The 20043-nt window shown below is 40.5% G+C and overlaps 1 protein-coding gene across 1 annotated transcript in view; it reads left to right on the plus strand.

The window, feature by feature from the left end:
• Positions 1-19709, plus strand: part of HHIPL2 (HHIP like 2) — a 29795-nt gene extending 10086 nt beyond the window's left edge. The window contains exons 6-9 of the mRNA XM_068537656.1: positions 6142-6287; positions 15165-15246; positions 18489-18571; positions 19285-19709. Coding sequence (XP_068393757.1) covers positions 6142-6287; positions 15165-15246; positions 18489-18571; positions 19285-19709 — 736 coding nt within the window. The remainder of the gene's footprint in view (positions 1-6141; positions 6288-15164; positions 15247-18488; positions 18572-19284) is intronic.
• Positions 19710-20043: the final 334 nt, after the last annotated feature.

Genomic DNA, 20043 nt, shown 5'->3' on the forward strand with positions numbered 1-20043 from the left:
GTGAGCTGTAGTTTTCCTTTCTTGTATTATCTTTGTCAGATTTTGTTATCAGGTTAATGTGAACTTTATAAAATGAGTTGAAGAGTATTTCCTCTTCTTTAATTATCTGGACTAGTTTGTGTAAAATACGTGTTTCTTCCTTCTAAGTGAAGCCATCTAGATCTGATGTTTAATGGTAGATAACACGTAGTTGGGTCCTGTTTTTTGATCCACTCTGACAATCTCTGTCTTTTAATTGGTACATTTAGACCATCAGCATTCAAAGAGATTATTGATATAGTTGCATTAATATCTGCCATATTCATTACTACTTTCTATTATATTTGTTGACCTTGTTCTTTGTTCCTATTTCTTCTTCTACTCTTTTTTCTGCCTTTTGCAGATTTAATTGAACACTTTATCTGATTCCTTTTATTCTCCTTTCTTAGCATATCAGTTATACTGTTTTTTGTAATCTTTTTTTAGTGGTTGCTTAGCGTTTGCAATATACATTTACAACTAAGCTAAGTCCACTTTCAAATAACATCGCACCACTTCAAGGGTAGTCTGTGTCTTACAATAATAAAATAATCCCACTTCCTCCCTCTTGTCCCTTGTATTACTGTTGCCATTTATTTCACTTATATGTAAGCATACATAAGTATATATAATAATTATTAATATATAATAATTATAGCAGTGATATAATAAATAATAGTTATTAACGTAATAATATATTTTATAATTTAATAACACTATTATTTTACTATATACATAAGCATACATAATCAAATACATAGTTGCTATCAGTATGTTGAACAAACTTCTATCTGTTAGATCAATGAAGAATGAGATAAATAAAAGTTTTGATTTTTACCTTCACTTATTCCTTCGATACTCTTCCTTTCTTTATATAGATTTGAGTTTCTGACCCATATCATTTTTTTCTCTCTAAAGAACTTCTTTTAACATTTCTTGCAAGGTAGAGGTACTGGCAACAAATTACCTCAATTTTTGTTTGTCTGAGAAAGTCTTTATTTCTCCTTCATTTTTGAAGTATAATTTCACAGGTACAGGATTCTAGGCTGGCGGCTTTTTTCTCTCAACACTTTAAATATTTCACTCCACACTGTTCTTGCTTGCATGGTTTATGTGGAGAAGTTTGATGTAAGTTTTATCTTTGCTCCTCTATAGGTAAAGTTCTTTCCCCCCTCTGGCTTCTTTTGAGATTTTTTTTCTTTATTTTTGATTATCTGTAGTTTGAATATGATATACCTATGAGTAGTTTTTAAAGCATTTATCCTGCTTGGTGTTCTCTGAACTTCCCAGATTTGTTGTTTGGCATCGAACATTAATTTGGGGAAATTCTATATAATTATTGTTTAAAATATTTCTGTTCCTTTCTCTCTTCTCCTTTTGATATGCCTGTTATGCTTATGTTATACCTTTTGTAGTTGTCTCACTTTTCTTGGACATTTTGCTCTTTTTTTTTCCAGTCTTTTTTCTCTTTGCTTTTCAATTTGGAGGTTTCTATTGAGATATTCTCAAACTCGGAGATTCTATCTTCAGCCATGTCCAGTCTACTAATAAGCCTGCCAAAGACATTTTTCGTTTAAGTTATAGTGTTTGTGATCTCTAGCATTTCTTTTTGGTTCTTCTTTAGAGTTTCCTTATCTCTGCTTATATTGCCCATCTGTTCTTGCATGCTGTCTACTTTATCCATTAGAGCCCTTAGCATATAAATCATAATTGTTTTAAATTCCTAGTCTGATAATTCCAACATCCCTGCCATGTCTGAGTCTGGTTGTGGTGCTTGCTTCTCTTCAAACTGTGTGTTTTGCCTTTCAGTATGCCTTGTAATTTTTTCCTAATTGCTGATTATGATGTACTGGGTAAAAGGAACTGCTGTAAATAGGTCTTTAGCAAAGTGGTGTTGAGGTGTGGGGGAAGGGAAGTGTCCTAGTCTTATGACTAGGTCTCAGTTTTTTAGTGAGCCTGTGCCTCCGGACTGTGAACGTCATCTGTGTTTCTCAGTTTCTCTCCCCCTTCCATACACATTTAGGTGGGACAGGATGGCTACAGTGGGCTGGAGTTAGGTACTTACCTTCCCCAGGTCTGTGAGGCTCTGATAAAATCCTGGCAGGTTAGTCTCTGGTTAGTTGCTCCTGAGGAGAGACATTTGTTAAGAAAAACAGAAAGCACTGGTGTATTTCAAAATGGTTCCTTTTTCCCTCCCCACTGCTGGAAGCACAAGGAGATTTTGTTCTGATATTTACTGTGGGAAACTGGTCCAGCTTCTGGAGGTAAAAGTCACAAAAGTGTGGGGACCCTCGATGACTGGGCACTCCTGCAGCTTCTAACTCTCAGACTTGCCCACACTGAACTTCTAGCAATTTGTCAATCATAGGTTAGGTTTTCCAACCTCAGAACTGATTCCTGTGAAGGTTTCTGCTTGTGGTTTTCTATAAATTGTAATTCTCTGTATCTGACTGTTCGTCTCTCCAATTTTGGGGGCAGTGGTTTGCCCTGTGACCTCACTTCTCTTAGGGATCTAAGAATAGTTGTTGATTTTTCAGTTTTTTCAGCCTTTTGCTTATTGTTAGGATGGTGTGCTGACTTCCAAACTTCTTACATGCTGGACCAGAAACTAGAAGTCCTCTGAAGTTTTCCTCATGGAGATTTTTAACTACAATTTCAATTTCTTTAATAGATATAGGCTATTCAGTTTATTTCTTTCTTTCTGAGTGAGCCTTGGTAGTCTGCCTTTCAAGGAATTTGTCCAATTCATGTAATTTGTCAAATTTATTGGCATAAATAGTCTCTGATTATCCTTTTAATAACTGTGTCACTTATACCAAATATTGGTAATTTGTGTTTCTCTCTCTCTCTCTCTTTCCTGATCAGTCTGTCTAGAGTTTTATCAAATTTATCGATCTTTTAAAAAACCAGCTTTTGGGTTCATTGACTTTTTTCCTATTATTTTCCTGTTTTCTATTTCATTGATTTATACTCTCTCCTTCCTTCCTCTTGCTTTGAGTTTAATTTGCTATTCTAGTTAAAGTTTCTCAAGATGGAAGCAGAGCTCATTGATTTGGGACCTGTCATCTTTTCTAATGTATATGTTTAGTGCTATAAATTTCCCCTCAAGTACTGCTTTAACAGCATCCCATAAATTTTGATATCTGTCTCCATTTTCATTCAGTTAAAAAAAATATTTTCTAATTCCCCTTTTGAGTCTTTGCCCCACAGTTTATTGTGAAGTGTGTTGTTTAGTTTCCAAATTATCTGAAGGTTTCCAAAAATCTTTCTGCTATATTTCTAATTTAGTTTGATTGTGGTCACAAAACATACTGCATATGATTTGGGAGATTATCCTGTATTATCTGGATGGGTCTTAAATGTAATCACAAGCATCTTTAGAAGAAGGAAGTAGAGGGAAATTTGAAGACAGAAGAGGTAGAAAGCAATGTGACAATGGAAACAATGAGAGAAAAGGCAATGTGACATGGGACCATGAACCAAGAAATAAGGACAGCATCCAGAAGCTGGAAAAGGCAGGGAAACAGATTCTCCTCTAGAGCCTCTGGCAGGAGCACAGTCCTGCCAACACCTTGATTTTGGCCCAGAGAAACCCGTTTCAGAATTTTGGCCTCCAAGGCTGTAAGAGAATAAATGTGTGTCATTTTAAGCCACCAGGTTGTGGTAATGTGTTACAGTGGCAGTAAAAATGAATACAGTTACCATTCCTAATACTCTTCATTCCTTTGTGGAGGTTCATATTTCTTTCTGAGATCATTTTTATTCTGCCTGAATAGCTTCCTTTAACATTTTTGGAAAAATGGGTCTAGTGGTCATGAATTCTTTCCACTTTTGCAGTCTTTATTTTCCCTTCATTTTTTGAAAGATATTTTTGCTAGGTATAGAAGTGTATGTTGACATATTCTTTCTTTAATTCTTTAAAAATGTCCACTATCTTCTACTTTGCATCATTTCCAATGAGAAATCTGCTGTCATCCTTATACATTTTCCTCCACATTTATGTGTCATTTTTTTCCTCTGGCTGCTTTTAACATTTTCTCTTTATCACTGGTTTTCTGAAATTGCATTAAGACATACCTTGGTGTAGTTATCTTCATATTTCTTGTGCTTGGACTTGGTTGCACTTATTGGATCTGTGAATTTATAGCTTTCATCAAATCTGGAAAATTTTATTTTTATTTTTCAAATTTTACTTCTGTTTCCTCACACCCTTTCTCTCCTCTCATTTGGATACATTTATACTGGGGCATTTAAAGTTTTCCTACAGCTCAATGATGATCTATTCGTGTTTAAATTTTTTGGCTAAATTCATTTTTGGATAGTTTCTATTTCTATGTCTTCAGTTCATGAATCTTTTCTTCTGTAATGTCTAGTTTTCCATTCATCCCATCCAGTGTGGGTTTAAAAAAAAATCTCAGACGTATTTTTTGTCTCTAGAAACTTGACTTTTAAAAAATATCTCCTAGGTCTCTATTTAATGTTTTGAACATACAGAATATAGTAATAATCACCTTTTTAATGTTCTTGTCTGCTGATTTTAACACCTGTGTCAATTCTGTGTCAGGCTTTGTTGATTTTTCTCTTTATTATGGGTCATATTTTCCTCATTCTTTACCTGCTTAGTGATTTTTGATTGGATGCCAGACATTGTTAACTTAATTTGTGGGCGCTGAATATTTTTGTATTCCTATAAATATTCTTGAGCTTTATTCTGGGACACATCTCAGTTACTTGGAAATAGTTCGATCCTTTCAAATCTTGCTGTTAATATTTGTTAGGCAGGACCAACATAGAGCTTATTCTAGAACTATCTATTCTTCAATATTGAGGCAAGACTTTCCCAAAAACTCTACCCAATGCCCTGTGAATTACATTCCCAATATTTCTGACCCTGAGTAAGTGCCAGGTACTTTTAGTTCTAATTACTTTCCTTGATTTAGCTATTTTCCTCACATGTGTCTGCTGTTAAGTATACTGATAGATTCTTGAGGATGACCCTTTGCAGATCTCTGGAGTCCATTCTCTGTGCAGCTCTCTTCTCTCCAATACCTGTCCTACAGACTCTTCCTGCATTGGTCTTCCTGGACTCTCATCTCTGTCTTTTCAACTCAAGGCCTGTGCTAGGCTCTGCCTATGTTTTTCTTCCTTATGCTAGAAACTCTTTCAAGGTAGTAAGCTGGGACAATTGTAGGGTTCACTTTGTTTATTTCTCTCTTAGGGAACACAGTCCTCCATTGTCTGATCTCTAGTATCTTTTAAACCATTGTTATTCTATTTTGTCTAGGTTTTTGACTATTTAAGGTGGAATGGTAATTCTAGTCCCTGTTACCCCATGTTAGTTACAAAGGATGTTAATATTTTCATGCTGCAATTCTTCATTACAGAGATCAGGTAGAGTTAGTAGTTGGGTCAGTTCCTTTGTCATCACTTGTTAGATCTTTGGGATTTAATTGTTCTTTATGTTTTTCCCATAACCCGCATCTACAGTGATTCTTAATTAAAGCATATGCATTAGAATTACCTGTGGTTGGGCATCTCTGTTTCTATAAAACTCTTCAGGTGACACCCCTGGTTACCCAACTTCCTTTCTTTTTTCTTCTAAAAACCTGCTTTTAGTTCAGATAGATGACAGAGGAATAGGAGACATCTATCTGCTACTATACAGACATAATAATAATAATAGTTACTGGTTTTGAGCCCTCACTATATGCCAGACACTTAGTGAGATATTTATATATATTATCTTATTTAACATTCACAATGCTTGCCTATGGTAAATTCTCTTACCATCCCCCATTTTATAGATTGATAGATTTTATAGAGGCTTAGAGGTGTAGAGCAACTAGCCAGTTAATAAAAATTAGATTAGTCTTTTGTAGTGGTGCAACCTTCACAGGGCACCAAGCTCCTCTTATAATAGCAAGTGAACTTCCCCATCTAGGGCAAGTGGGTGACTGAAATATCTCTGCAGCAGCTTTTTTGATTCCTGAGGGAGGCTAGTTATTGATCTCCTGTGGGAAACTCAGTCCTAGTAGTCAAGGATTCCCTGATTCTAGGAGGAAAAAATATCCTGCATGGTGGAAATATGGATTCCTAAAATATAAGGTTTTGCTTTTCATCTAGTCGACTTATGGCTTTGCAGGAAGATAGAAAAACCAAGAAATGGAAGAAAAAGGACATTTGCCTGGGCAGCACTGAGTCCTGTGCCTTCCCAGGGTTGATCAGCACATACAGCAAGTTTATCATCTCTTTTGCTGAAGATGAAGCAGGTAACAAACGTACAAGGTTATTCTATTTCTGCTTACTGGAACTTAGATAATCACAGGCATTGTGAACTGAACATTTACTATCATAATAATCATTATTATTACTATTGTTATTATTACTCTTATTATTGTTGTTGTAAAAGCAACTACCACTTTTTCTATTTTCACTGTCATTTAGTCACCTTTTATAATGTAGTGGATACTGTTCTAAGCACTTTACATTTTAAAATCTTATTTAGTAATCACAACACCCCCATGATGTAATTATTATGTTTATTTCACCAATGAGGAAACAGATTGACTATGCCGACTTACCCCTTCTTTGTTGAACTGCACAGCTCACTGTTCAGGACAGACCAAGGTCTACACTGTAGTCTCTTCAATCCTTTGACTATGAAGGAGGTGCATGTGCTCCTTCTTTCCTGATTTTATTCTAATCTGCAATTATACAAATGTGAACAGGGCCAACAGTGGGGCAGACAGTGGGTGTTTATCCTGCTGGTGTTGCCTGAGAGAAAGTACCTCTGATGATCCCCCGGCTGGGCTGGGCTCTTCCTGACCCTGCCAACAGTTTGTTAGGCAATTTCTGTGAATGAACGACGGAGAATTTCTTTCTTTTTTTTTTTTTTTTACATATTTCCATACATATTTCCATACAAATACAAATATAAGATTTTTAGAAATTTCATGTAGTGTCTGAAACATTTATATTAACATATTTCCATACAAATAACCCAATGAAAGTTTAGTATTAGTTGTTTTGTTTGTTTTTTTATACTGCAGGTTCTTATTAGGCATCAATTTTATACACATCAGTGTATACATGTCAATCCCAATCGCCCAATTCAGCACACCACCATCCCCACCCCACCGCAGTTTTCCCCCCTTGGTGTCCATATGTCCATTCTCTACATCTGTGTCTCAACTTCTGCCCTGCAAACCGGCTCATCTGTACCATTTTTCTAGGTTCCACATACATGCATTAATATACGATATTTGTTTTTCTCTTTCTGACTTACTTCACTCTGTATGACAGTCTCTAGATCCATCCACGTCTCAACAAATGACTCAATTTCGTTCCTTTTTATGGCTGAGTAATATTCCATTGTATATATGTACCACTACTTCTTTATCCATTTGTCTGTTGATGGGCATTTAGGTTGCTTCCATGACCTGGCTATTGTAAATAGTGCTGCAATGAACATTCGGGTGCATGTGTCTTTTTGAATTACGGTTTTCTCTGGGTATATGCCCAGTAGTGGGATTGCTGGGTCATATGGTAATTCTATTTTTAGTTTTTTAAGGAAACTCCATATTGTTCTCCATAGTGGCTGTATCAATTTACATTCCCACCAACAGTGCAAGAGGGTTCCCTTTTCTCCACACCCTCTCCAGCATTTGTTGTTTGTAGATTTTCTGATGATGCCCATTCTAACAGGAGTGAGGTGATACCTCATTGTAGTTTTGATTTGCATTTCTCTAATAATTAGTGATGTTGAGCATCTTTTCATGTGCTTCGTGGCCGACTGTATGTCTTCTTTGGAGAAATGTCTATTTAGGTCTTCTGCCCATTTTTGGATTGGGGTGTTTGTTTCTTTGATATTGAGCTGAATGAGCTGTTTATATATTTTGGAGATTAATCCTTTGTCCGTTGATTCATTTGCAAATATTTTCTCCCATTCTGAGGGTTGTCTTTTCGTCTTGTTTATGGTTTCCATTGCTGTGCAAAAGCTTTGTAGTTTCATTAGGTCCCATTTGTTTATTTTTGTTTTTATTTCCATTACTCTAGGAGGTGGATCAAAAAAGATATTGCTGTGATTTATGTCAGAGTGTTCTTCCTATGTTTTCCTCTAAGAGTTTTATAGTGTCCAGTCTTATATTTAGGTCTCTAATCCATTTTGAGTTTATTTTTGTGTATGGTGTTAGGGAGTATTCTAATTTCATTCTTTTACATGTAGCTGTCCAGTTTTCCCAGCACCACTTATTGAAGAGACTGTCTTTTCTCCATTGTATATCTTTGCCGCCTTTGTCATAGATTAGTTGACCATAGGTGCGTGGGTTAAACTCTGGGCTTTCTATCTTGTTCCATTGATCTATGTTTCTGTTTTTGTGCCAGTACCATATTGTCTTGATTACTGTAGCTTTGTAGTATAGTCTGAAGTCAGGGAGTCTGATTCCTCCAGCTCCATTTTTTTGCCTCAAGACTGCTTTGGCTATTCGGGGTCTTTTGTGTCTCCATACAAATTTTAAGATGATTTGTTCTAGCTCCGTAAAAAATGCCAATGGTAATTTGATAGGGATTGCATTGAATCTGTAGATTGCTTTGGGTAGTATACTCATTTTCACAATGTTGATTCTTCCAAGCCAAGAACATGGTATATCTCTCCATCTGTTGGTATCATCTTTAATTTCTTTCATCAGTGTCTTATAGTTTTCTGCATACAGGTCTTTTGTCTCCCTAGGTAGGTTTATTCCTAGGTATTTTATTCTTTTTGTTGCAATGGTAAATGGGAGTGTTTCCATAATTTCTCTTTCAGATTTTTCATCATTAGTGTATAGGAATGCAAGAGATTTCTGTGCATTAATTTTGTATCCTGCAACTTTACCATATTCATTAATTAGCTCTAGCAGTTTTCTGGTGGCAGTTTTAGGATTCTCTATGTATAGTATCATGTCATCCGCAAACAGTGACAGTTTTACTTCTTCTTTTCCAATTTGTATTCCTTTTATTTCTTTTTCTTCTCTGATTGCCGTGGCTAAGACTTCCAGAACTATGTTGAATAATAGTGGTGAGAGTGGACATCCTTGTCTTGTTCCTGATCTTAGAGGAAATGCTTTCAGTTTTTCACCATTGAGAATGATGTTTGCTGTGGGTTTGTCATATATGGCCATTATTATGTTAAGGTAGGTTCCCTCTATGCCCACTTTCTGGAGAGTTTTTATCAGAAATGGGTGTTGAATTTTGTCAAAAGCTTTTTCTGCATCTATTGAGATGATCATATGGTTTTTATTCTTCAATTTGTTAATATGGTGTATCACATTGATTGATTTGTGTATATTGAAGAATCCTTGCATCCCTGGGATAAATCCCACTTGATCGTGGTGTATGATCCTTTTAATGTGTTGTTGGATTCTCTTTGCTAGTATTTTGTTGAGGATTTTTGCATCTATATTCATCAGTGATATTGGTCTGTAATTTTCTTTTTTTGTAATGTCTTTGTCTGGTTTTGGTATCAGGGTGATGGTGGCCTCATAGAATGAGTTTGGGAGTGTTCCTTCCTCTGCAATCTTTTGGAAGAGTTTGAGTAGGATGGGTGTTAGCTCTTCTCTAAATGTTTGATAGAATTCACCTGTGAAGCCATCTGGTCCTGAACTTTTGTTTGTTGGAAGATTTTTAATCACAGTTTCAATTTCATTACTTGTGATTGGTCTGTTCATATTTTCTGTTTCTTCCTGGTTCAGTCTTGGAAGGTTATACTTTTCTAAGAATTTGTCCATTTCTTCCAGGTTGTCCATTTTATTGGCATAGAGTTGCTTGTAGTAGTCTCTTAGGATGCTTTGTATTTCTGCGGTGTCTGTTGTAACTTCTCCTTTTTCATTTCTGATTTTACTGATTTGAGTCCTCTCCCTCTTTTTCTTGATGAGTCTGGCTAATGGCTTATCAATTTTGTTTATCTTCTCAAAGAACCAGCTTTTAGTTTTATTGATCTTTGCTATTGTTTTCTTTGTTTCTATTTCATTTATTTCTGCTCTGATCTTTATGATTTCTTTCCTTCTGCTAACTTTGGGTTTTGTTTGTTCTTCTTTCTCTAGTTTCTTTAGGTGTAAGGTTAGATTGTTTATTTGAGATTTTTCTTGTTTCTTTAGGTAGGCTTGTATAGCTATAAACTTCCCTCTTAGAACTGCTTTTGCTGCATCCCATAGGTTTTGGGTCGTCGTGTTTTCATTGTCATTTGTCTCTAGGTATTTTTTGATTTCCTCTTTGATTTCTTCAGTGATCTCTTGGTTATTTAGTAACGTATTGTTTAGCCTCCATGTGTTTGTCTTTTTTACGTTTTTTCCCTGTAATTCATTTCTAATCTCATAGCGTTGTGGTCAGAAAAGATGCTTGATATGATTTCAATTTTCTTAAATTTACTGAGGCTTGATTTGTGACCCAAGATGTGATCTATCCTGGAGAATGTTCCATGTGCACTTGAGAAGAACGTGTAATCTGCTGGTTTTGGATGGAATGTCCTATATATATCAATTAAATCTACCTGGCCTATTGTGTCATTTAAAGCTTCTGTTTCCTTATTTATTTTCATTTTGGATGATCTGTCCATTGGTGTAAGTGAGGTGTTAAAGTCCTCCACTATTATTGTGTTACCACTGATTTCCTCTTTTATAGCTGTTAGCAGTTGCCTTATGTATTGAGGTGCTCCTATGTTGGGTGCATATATATTTATAATTGTTATATCTTCTTCTTGGATTGATCCCTGGATCATTATGTAGTGTCCTTCCTTGTCTCTTGTAACATTCTTTATTTTAAAGTCTATTTTATCTGATATGAGTATAGCTACTCCAGCTTTCTTTTGATTTCCATTTGCATGGAATATCTTTTTCCATCCCCTCACTTTCAGTCTGTATGTGTCCCTAGGTCTAAAGTGGGTCTCTTGTAGACAGCATATATATGGGTCTTGTTTTTGTATCCATGCAGCCAGTCTATGTCTTTTGGTTGGGGCATTTAATCCATTCACGTTTAAGGTAATTATCGATATGTATGTTCCTATGACCATTTTCTTAATTGTTTTGGGTTTGTTTTTGTAGGTCCTTTTCTTCTCTTGTGTTTCCCACTTAGAGAAGTTCCTTTAGCATTTGTTGTAGAGCTGGTTTGGTGGTGCTGAATTCTCTTAGCTTTTGATTGTCTGTAAAGCTTTTGATTTCTCCATCAAATCTAAATGAGATCCTTGCCGGGTAGAGTAATCTTGGTTGTAGGTTCTTCCCTTTCATCACTTTAAGTATATCATGCCACTCCCTTCTGGCTTGCAGAGTTTCTGCTGAGAAATCAGCTGTTAACCTTATGGGAGTTCCCTTGTATGTTATTTGTCGTTTTTCCCTTGCTGCTTTCAATAATTTTTCTTTGTCTTTAATTTTTGCCACTTTGATTACTATGTGTCTCGGCGTGTTTCTCCTTGGGTTTATTCTGTATGGGACTCTCTGCGCTTCCTGGACTTGGGTGGCTATTTCCTTTCCCATGTTAGGGAAGTTTTCGACTATAATCTCTTCAAATATTTTCTCTGGTCCTTTCTCTCTCTCTTCTCCTTCTGGGACCCCTATAATGCGAATGTTGTTGCGTTCAATGTTGTCCCAGAGGTCTCTTAGGCTGTCTTCATTTCTTTTCATTCTTTTTTCTTTAGTCTGTTCCGCAGCAGTGAATTCCACCATTCTGTCTTCCAGGTCACTTATCCATTCTTCTGCCTCAGTTATTCTGCTATTGATTCCTTCTAGTGTAGTGTTCATTTCATTTATTGTATTGGTCATCTCTGTTTGTTTGTTCTTTAATTCTTCTAGGTCTTTGTTAATCATTTCTTGCATCTTCTCAATCTTTGCCTCCATTCTTATTCCGAGGTCCTGGATCATCTTCACTATCATTATTCTGAATTCTTTTTCTGGAAGGTTGCCTATCTCCACTTCATTTAGTTGTTTTTCTGGGGTTTTTTCTTGTTCTTTCATCTGGTACATAGCCCTCTGCCTTTTCATCTTCTCTATCTTTCTGTAACTGTCGAGAATTTCTTTCTTGAGAGATCTGAGAAAAGGGTAGACAGCTAGGTAGGAGGCTACTCCCTAGAGAGATTAGGCATATGTTAAGGGCATCAGCAAAGCAAGGAACGCGTGCACATAAAAGCGGGGGGGAGGGAGGGAGAGAGAGAGAGGGACTCAGCTTTAATAAATATCCTCAAATTTTGAAATCAGAAGATGAGGTTTTAATTTCAGCTTTACATAAGTTATGTGTCAATTTGAAAGTTAAATTTTTTTTTTGTTTATGTAAGTGGCAACAAGGCCTGTGATCCTTCCGGTATTTGGCACTGCACCTAGCCCTGCTTGGAGGCAAGGAAGAGAATAAAATGATCTCTTAGGGGTCCCTTCCAGACACAGGACTCTCTACAAGTGTAAACCAAAGCCGTGATGGTTTCCTCAGTGTTTGGTTACTTTCCACTCTGAACCATGGCTGGCTGTACGAGAGCTTCACTTGAGTTGGACATAAAGAAAACCGGTCAGCAGCTGCACCGTTCCCTCTCAGCTAGCTTATGAATAGATAGTTCAGGATGAATATTTTATAGGAGAGGATATTTTGGAAAATTTAAGCGTTCTTAACAGAGAAAAGTCTTTGTGAGTTCCACATTGGAAGTCCAAACATACAAAAAAGCAGAGAAACCACAGGCTGGCCGGTGATGCTTACTGGAAAGTAGATGATGTGAAAACCACAGGCCGTGGTGGGGCCTCTCTCCTGCTGGTGCCCCAAGGAGGCTGGACCCCCCCAGAGGCTGGAGACCCTAGGAGGCAGCCTGCCTGGGGCCCCTGGGCTGCCACATTCTGTGGCTTGCTCCTTTTCAGGATGCCACAGAAAACCCAGGTTTTGGAGGTTTGGTTTGTTGAGCCGGTAGACTTCTTGCAGGAGAAAACAAGGCAGTTTTTGAATACCACTCAAGTACATTTGGCAGACAAAACGAAGTGTCCTTGGCCGATTCGATGGAGTGGACTTGCCAAAGTGTTCCCAAGCCAGACTTTGCCCAAGGGCAGCCCTAAAGCCAGGGAGGCTCTCCCCAAGGCAAGTTATTTTCTTCCAGAGTTGCTTGCTTTTGTGTTTTTGCAAAGAGTGATTCAGATTTTCTGCATGTGTTATGGTCTTTCCCATTATTGACCTATTTAGAAGTCAGTATTGTTTCATTATTTTACTATCAGTCACCAGCTTGAGATAAGCCACATTTTAGTTGCGCCAGAGCTCTGCCTTCACTGTTGCTACAGTTTATTTCCTGAGTTCTTCTAGCCAACAGCTGGCACAAATAAGCGAGTGAGTAAATAAATGAGTGAGTGGCGGGCGTGGGGCTACCCGTCGCTGAGTTCTGATGGGTTGGATTTCTGAATGTCAGTCACTGAAGCACATCCTCAAGGGGACTGGCTGAGGTCATAAAGCTTGCAGTAAATTCACATTGCATGCATTTTGCTTTACATGGCCTGTTATAGGTTTTTGGTGTGTTTTTTTTGCCCTAAAATACATTTTAAAAAAATGTCAGACCCTACAGATGAAATTCACTTCTAGCATTGTCTTCCCCTAAAAATGCAGTGGGAAATCTATGGCATGTTTGGAACATATAATTTACACCGACTGTAGTCATGTGTAGGGAATATGCAGCAATGCAGGGTTTCCAATTCTCCTTTTAGACCAGAAATTGTTTGCGTGGTTTGGAGGGACCCCTGCCCGAGGGTGACCTGTGCACATGCAGACAGCTGGTAGACACCTCATTTATCTAAAGTCAGCATCACCTTGGATGGTACCTGGAGTTTCTAATCAGAGGGGCAAACTGGCTCTAGGGAAGGGTTCATCCTAAATCCTCAGACCCCCTTACAAGGGGAAGATTATAAATACAGTTTGTCAATACACAAAACCAAAGTCTATTAGGCAGTTGTTACCTTGTGTGCGTTACCTCTGCAAAGAACATCAGTCTCACAGTCGGCCGGAGACAAACATTAGTCACTGCTCTCCACGAATTCAAGGAAGAAGATTGTTTAACTATCTCAGAGCTGTCTAAAGCTCTAGGCTTTTCCAATTTGCACCTTATTAAGACGTTTCCTTCCATCAGGTTGAGGGAGAGCTTGTGTAAAGCGCACAACAGCAAGTGCATTAAACCCAGTGTGATAGCACAAAAGTTGTGTCAGGCTTACAAAACTGTCACGGTGCCAGCCTTTAGGGAACAGAGACATAAGGAAGTAAGAGGAACTGCCGATGACGGAACACTTTCTCGTTTACTACCTAATAATTAGGGGAGGTATTCTTATCTCCCTTTTACAAATGAATAAATAACACGAGGGTTATCTAGGTGGAGAGGTTGCCCAAGACGACACAGATGGTAATGGGTGTTATCAGATTTCAAACTCAGATTTATCTAACCAAAGTTGGGCTCATAAACCCTACACTGTCCCTCACAGGGAACCATGAAATGAGGTGGAATGAGGTACTTACTGTGAGAAGGGAGCGGTGTTTTCTGGAGTTCAAACACTAGGAAATGGGAGGAAACAGGGACCCCTGGTAAAAGAGATGTGGAAGATGGTGGGTGGAGGTGATTTCTGTGGGGTGTGGAGAAGACCAAGGGGGTGCTGAGGAGTGGGGGATGTCACAGGAAATAAGGAACCCAAGCCTGAAGAAGGTGGAGCTAGAGGACACAGTGAGATGGGGGAAGGGGGACTAACACAGTAAGGAAGGGGTAATAGAATATAAAGTATCTAATAAGTGGTCCTCAGCCTGTGGCTTGCCTACGTCTGGGCTTCACGGAGACTCCTTATCAGTAGTGAAGAACTGGGGAGGGAGATGGAGGCTCACCGAGGTGAAGTTTCTGAAAGTAAAGAGGTGATAAATGAGATGAGAAGCCCTTTGGTTCAGGGAACAGGAGCAGAAACGTGCCTCTGCTGGGGGACACCCCAAGCCGGTCTCGGGGGCTGAGATGGACTTTCTCCTTGGGGAGCTCACTGACAGCCTCACTGTCAGTCGGGATTTCAGGGACCCCTTCCTGGGGCTCACGCATTTCAGGGCCACAACCCCTGGTGATGATTTTCTGTGCGTTCAGCTGTCTTGGCCCGGCCTTGTGTCCTGTCCTTGATGGCCTGTTCCTATTTTATCAGGGGAACTCTACTTCCTGGCCACCTCTTACCCGAGCGCCTACACACCGCATGGATCCATTTACAAATTTGTTGACCCATCGAGGTGAGACTTGGGTTACCTTTTCTTCTCAGGTGATTGGAATTGGTCTTTATCGCCATGGCAGGTCAGAAAAACAGTCCTCACTCCCCGAGAGTTACCAGATATGATCAACGAAGCGTATCTTTCTTTTAGATGCAAAACAGATTGGTCTGGGACTTCCCTGGTGGCGCAGTGGTTAAGACTCCGAGCTCCCAGTGCAGGGGGGCCAAGTTCGATCCCTGTTCAGGGAACTAGATGCCACATGCATGCTGCAACTAAGGAGCCCACGTGCCACAGCTAAGACCCGGAGTAACCAAATAAATAAATTAAAACAAAAAAAAGCAGATTGGGCAGACAAATGTGTAGGACAATGCATCTGTAGGAATTATGGAATATTTGGGAAACGGTCTCTTTGTGGTTGGAAATGAGGCTCTTGAGCCTTTCTAGGATGACTAGTCTAGACCTGTGGCTCCTGTCTTGTTTTTTTTTTTTTTTTAATATGCTTCTGGAAACTTCTGTCTGGGATCATCTGACAGTGGGTGTACACCTATGCCCACCTGAGTAGATATTGATGCCCTATCCCATGGGTTGGTCTTTGGCACATACAGTTGGCCCTCAGTATCTGTGGGTTCCACGTCTGTGGATTCAACCAACTGTGGATCAAAAATATTTTTAAAAATTCCAGAAAATTACAAAAAGCAAAACTTGAACTTGCCATGCCCTGGCAACTATTTATGTAATATTTACAACTAATTACATAGCAGTTATATTTATTTACAATTATTTACATAGCATTTACATTGTGTTAGGTGTCGTAAGTAATCTAGAGATGATTTAAAGTATATGGAGAATGCGTAGGTTATATGCTAAACACCATACCATATTACATAAGGGACTTGAGCATCAGTGGGTTTTGGTATCTGCGAGGTCCTGGGACCAATCCCCGGGAGCTGTATCTTAAACTGTCAGGTTTCTCAGTGTCTCCACCTGATCCTTTCTGGAATTCAGTGACAGTATTTATTCACTTGGTAGACTCTATGATGTTTAACTCTGCTTCTCTGCCCACCTCTCTCAGAGACTAACCAACCTTCAACTCATCAGGCAAAAGCCATACTACAGCCTCCCATTTGTGAGGTTGTTGAAGGTGTGTCCTTATCTGTCCCTGGGAGAGAGATGCAGTGTATACATCCTGAGAGCTCTGGGCAGTGTGCGGGATTTATCTCAGGATTCTTACCCAAAGCCAGAAAGTCTCCCCGTGAGTCAGCTTGAAGGTAGACCTGCAGAGGAAGACTTCCCTGTGAGGTTTATGTTACCATATCCGGGGTGGTGTTCAGAGGACCTTTGCTGCTGGTGAGGGCTCCGAAGCCCAGCCCAGCACAGCTCCCCTTGGCAACCGGGCTCAGGTTTGGTGTTCTCAGAAGTTCCCAGAAGAGACTCAGTCCCTGAGGCTGTGCCCGGGGGCTCTCCTGGTGGAGTGCAGGGTTGTCAGGGGTGAATTAGGGACAGGCTGTCTCCACTGCTGGGTCCACTCCATGCAGATCTCCTGTGCTTGAGGGATGCAGCAAACCCAGGGTCTTTAAAGTGCTTCCAGTGGCTGACGGTGCCTGGGTGGGGAGTTTTCTGCTCTTTCTATCAACAGGTTTCCTATGTGAATCCCTTTTTCTTTCCTTTGACAGCTTCCTGATTTCGTTGGGGGATAATTTAGCTTACCTCTAGTGGCATGAGAGGTCAATCATAAAGCAACTGTAGAGGCTGCTTCACAATGAAGACATCCTTTCTCATGCACCTTTCTCTCAGTTGACATTTATGGAGTCATTTCCGTGTCCCAGGCACTGTGTTGGGTGCTGTGTGTGCAGGCTGACATTTGATGCTGACAGAATCCCAGTGAGACAGGGTAACACCCTCAGTCTACAGATTAGGTAACTGAGCCTAGCTGCCTTCAATCCCTTGCCCGAGGTAGAGCTGGTGAGAGGTGACAGAGGATAGGAATGCATTCCTCTTTCTGGCTCAGTCATTTCAGCACTGCCTGTTCACTTCAGTTATAATGACGACTTGAACTGTACAAACTTCTGTAGCAGTGGATTCAGATTCTGCTCTGCTTACTTCTTCAGCCCGTCTTTGCACTAAATGCACCCTCCCCAGCATTCTAAGGAGCAGTTGGGTTATTTATGTATGATTTCCCCCTTCCATCTTTTCCTTCTGCCCTTCCCTTAGAATCATAGACCCTGGATGCTGGGTTTGAATCTTGGCTTTACCACCAACTAGCTGGGAGTGTTCCTAGTCTGCAAAGTCCCTTTTATTTCAGAAGATGCACCCAGGGGACAGCAGTTTAAGAATCAGAATACTAGGAGGCAGAGAGGCTGCCATTACTTAAGGGGCCATGCCATGAGTATCTGAAGAGATTTTCTTTAATGGGAATCACTTTTGTATGTGCTGAGCACTGCTCCAAGCGTTTTTAAAAATCTCATTTAAAAAATAATTTAAAAAATTATATATCGGGGCTTCCCTGGTGGCGCAGTGGTTGAGAATCTGCCTGCCAATGCAGGGGACACGGGTTCGAGCCCTGGTCTGGGAAGATCCCACATGCCGCGGAGCAACTGGGCCCGTGAGCCACAACTACTGAGCCTGTGCGTCTGGAGCCTGTGCTCCACAACAAGAGAGACCACGATGGTGAGAGGCCCACGCACCACGATGAAGAGTGGCCCCCGCTCGCCACAACTAGAGAAAGCCCTTGCACAGAAACGAAGACCCAACGCAGCCAAAAATAAATAAATAAATAAATAAATTTAAAAAATAAATAATTAAAAATAAAAAATAAAAAAAAAGAAACTGCCGAAGTGTTTTAAAAAAAGTTATATATCAATCACTTATGGTGTGCCAAGCACGCAGTTCTTATTTAATTCTCCCCGTCTCCCTGTGAGGATGGGTGATATTACTTTTTCTATTTTATAGAAGCGAAAATCGGAACTTAGCAAGGTTTACTTGCCCATGGTCCCCAGGATTAGTACCCTATTCTCTCTGTTGCCAAGCCCATGCTCCAACCCCCTCACTACACTGTCCCCGTAGGGCCTGCAGTGTCCCTGTGATGTCCATGTCCTTTCTCCTCTCTGTCTGGGCTCATCGCAGATTTCCTGTTACATCTGTCCCATCCCTATGGATAAGGGAGGGCTGAACCCAGTTCTTGCACATGTATGCCTTCTGGTGACCGGGATTTCGTGGTTCCATCTTCAGAGTCTTGTATCCTCACTTTTTCTCTCTGTTTTTAGGCGAGCACCTCCTGGCAAGTGCAAGTACAAGCCGGTGCCGGTGAAAACCAAGAGTAAGCGGGTCCAGTTCAGGCCACTTGCCAGTGAGTCCGTCTCTGTCTTTAGGCTCAGGCCTTGGCATTGAGGTGCCAGCACAGTGCCCTCTGCAAACAGCTGCAATCCCGGGGTGGCAGGTCTTATTTTCTCACCTAAGGCTTATCCTCTGGCTGAGGGCTATGACCTGTGGCTCAGTCTGTATGTCTCCTCTGTGTACCAGGGTGAGAGGGGGCAGCACCTGCTTCTGCTGTGACCTGCTGCCATTCATTCATTCATTCATTCGTTCGTTCAAGTATTCATTCATTCATTTAGTACTTACTTTGTGGCGGTCCCTGTGCCAATCCCTGGGGATACAGCAGTGAACCTGACCTGTAGGAGTTTAAACTCAAAGGAGAGGAGGGCATGTAGCGCAGGCAAATGAAGAAGTAAATATAGCATTATTATCCTTCTGGCGAGAAGGATGTCCAGGGGACTGAGAGGGCCCTCAGAGTGAGAACCTCTTCCTCCCGGTAGGGTAGTCAGGAAAGACTTACAGGGGAGGGACACTATCTTAAGGGAACTATTCTAGAGCCATGCATCTCTGGAGTGGTCCCATTACAAAAGTAATCTATTTAGATCAAGGTCAGGGAATTAAACATATTAATTTCAAAAGAATTTATATTCAAGAACCCTCAAGTGGGCATAGGATTCCTGGGCGGCACTTCCCTTCGAGCTACTTTCCAGAACTAATATTTCTACTAAATAAACGCTTGTTTCCCAGAAACGGTGCTGGACTTGCTAAAGGAGCAGTCCGAGGAAGCTGCTAGAAAACTGTCCAATGCAACTTTAGCCTCCAGTCCAGACCGGGCCTCGTCTCAGAAAGGCTCCTCCAAGAAGCCGGCTTCTGCCACAAGCAGCAGGAAGACTTTTCCAAGGTCTGGTGCAAAGCAGAGAGCCACAGCGTGGTCCCCAGGCCCCCAGGGGAAGAGGAAGAAGAGCCCGAGACGCCCCCGAGGCAGAGGCAGCCAGTTGGCACAGTGGAGGCGAGCTGGCAGGAGTGTCCCTCTGCCTCTTCGGTCTCGGCGGCTGGTCAGGGGACGAGGGCCCAGAGAACCACCTTGCCACGCGGAAGCTGCTACCGCTGAAGGTGACCTTAGACGTATGGGAAGCCGGGGGTGGAGGTGGGAACCGGCGGAGAGAGCTTGATTTAGGCGGCACGGTTGTGGTTGTCCTGTCCACGGGAATTTTTCCATCTAAACGGATGCTCCTTGTCAGCTTCTGCGGGGAGACCAAACCCCATGTTGCCTGGGCACCTGGCTACTCATGTGCACTGGTCTGTAAACCTGCTTGGAATTCCACTATGCTTTTATGTTTTGCTTTGTAAATGCCTGTGACCTAAGGTACTAAATCAGCACTTGCTCAAACGCACAAGCTCCTTTGAGCTCCTTTATGTTTGTCTGGCATTAAGAAATGTGACGTGCCTCACCAGTTTGCCTAAGAACGATGTCACTCCCGTACCTCATCCCAGCTCAAAGAGGAG

The sequence above is a fragment of the Eschrichtius robustus genome, chromosome 3 (assembly GCF_028021215.1).
Source record: "Eschrichtius robustus isolate mEscRob2 chromosome 3, mEscRob2.pri, whole genome shotgun sequence".
NCBI lineage: Eukaryota > Metazoa > Chordata > Mammalia > Artiodactyla > Eschrichtiidae > Eschrichtius > Eschrichtius robustus.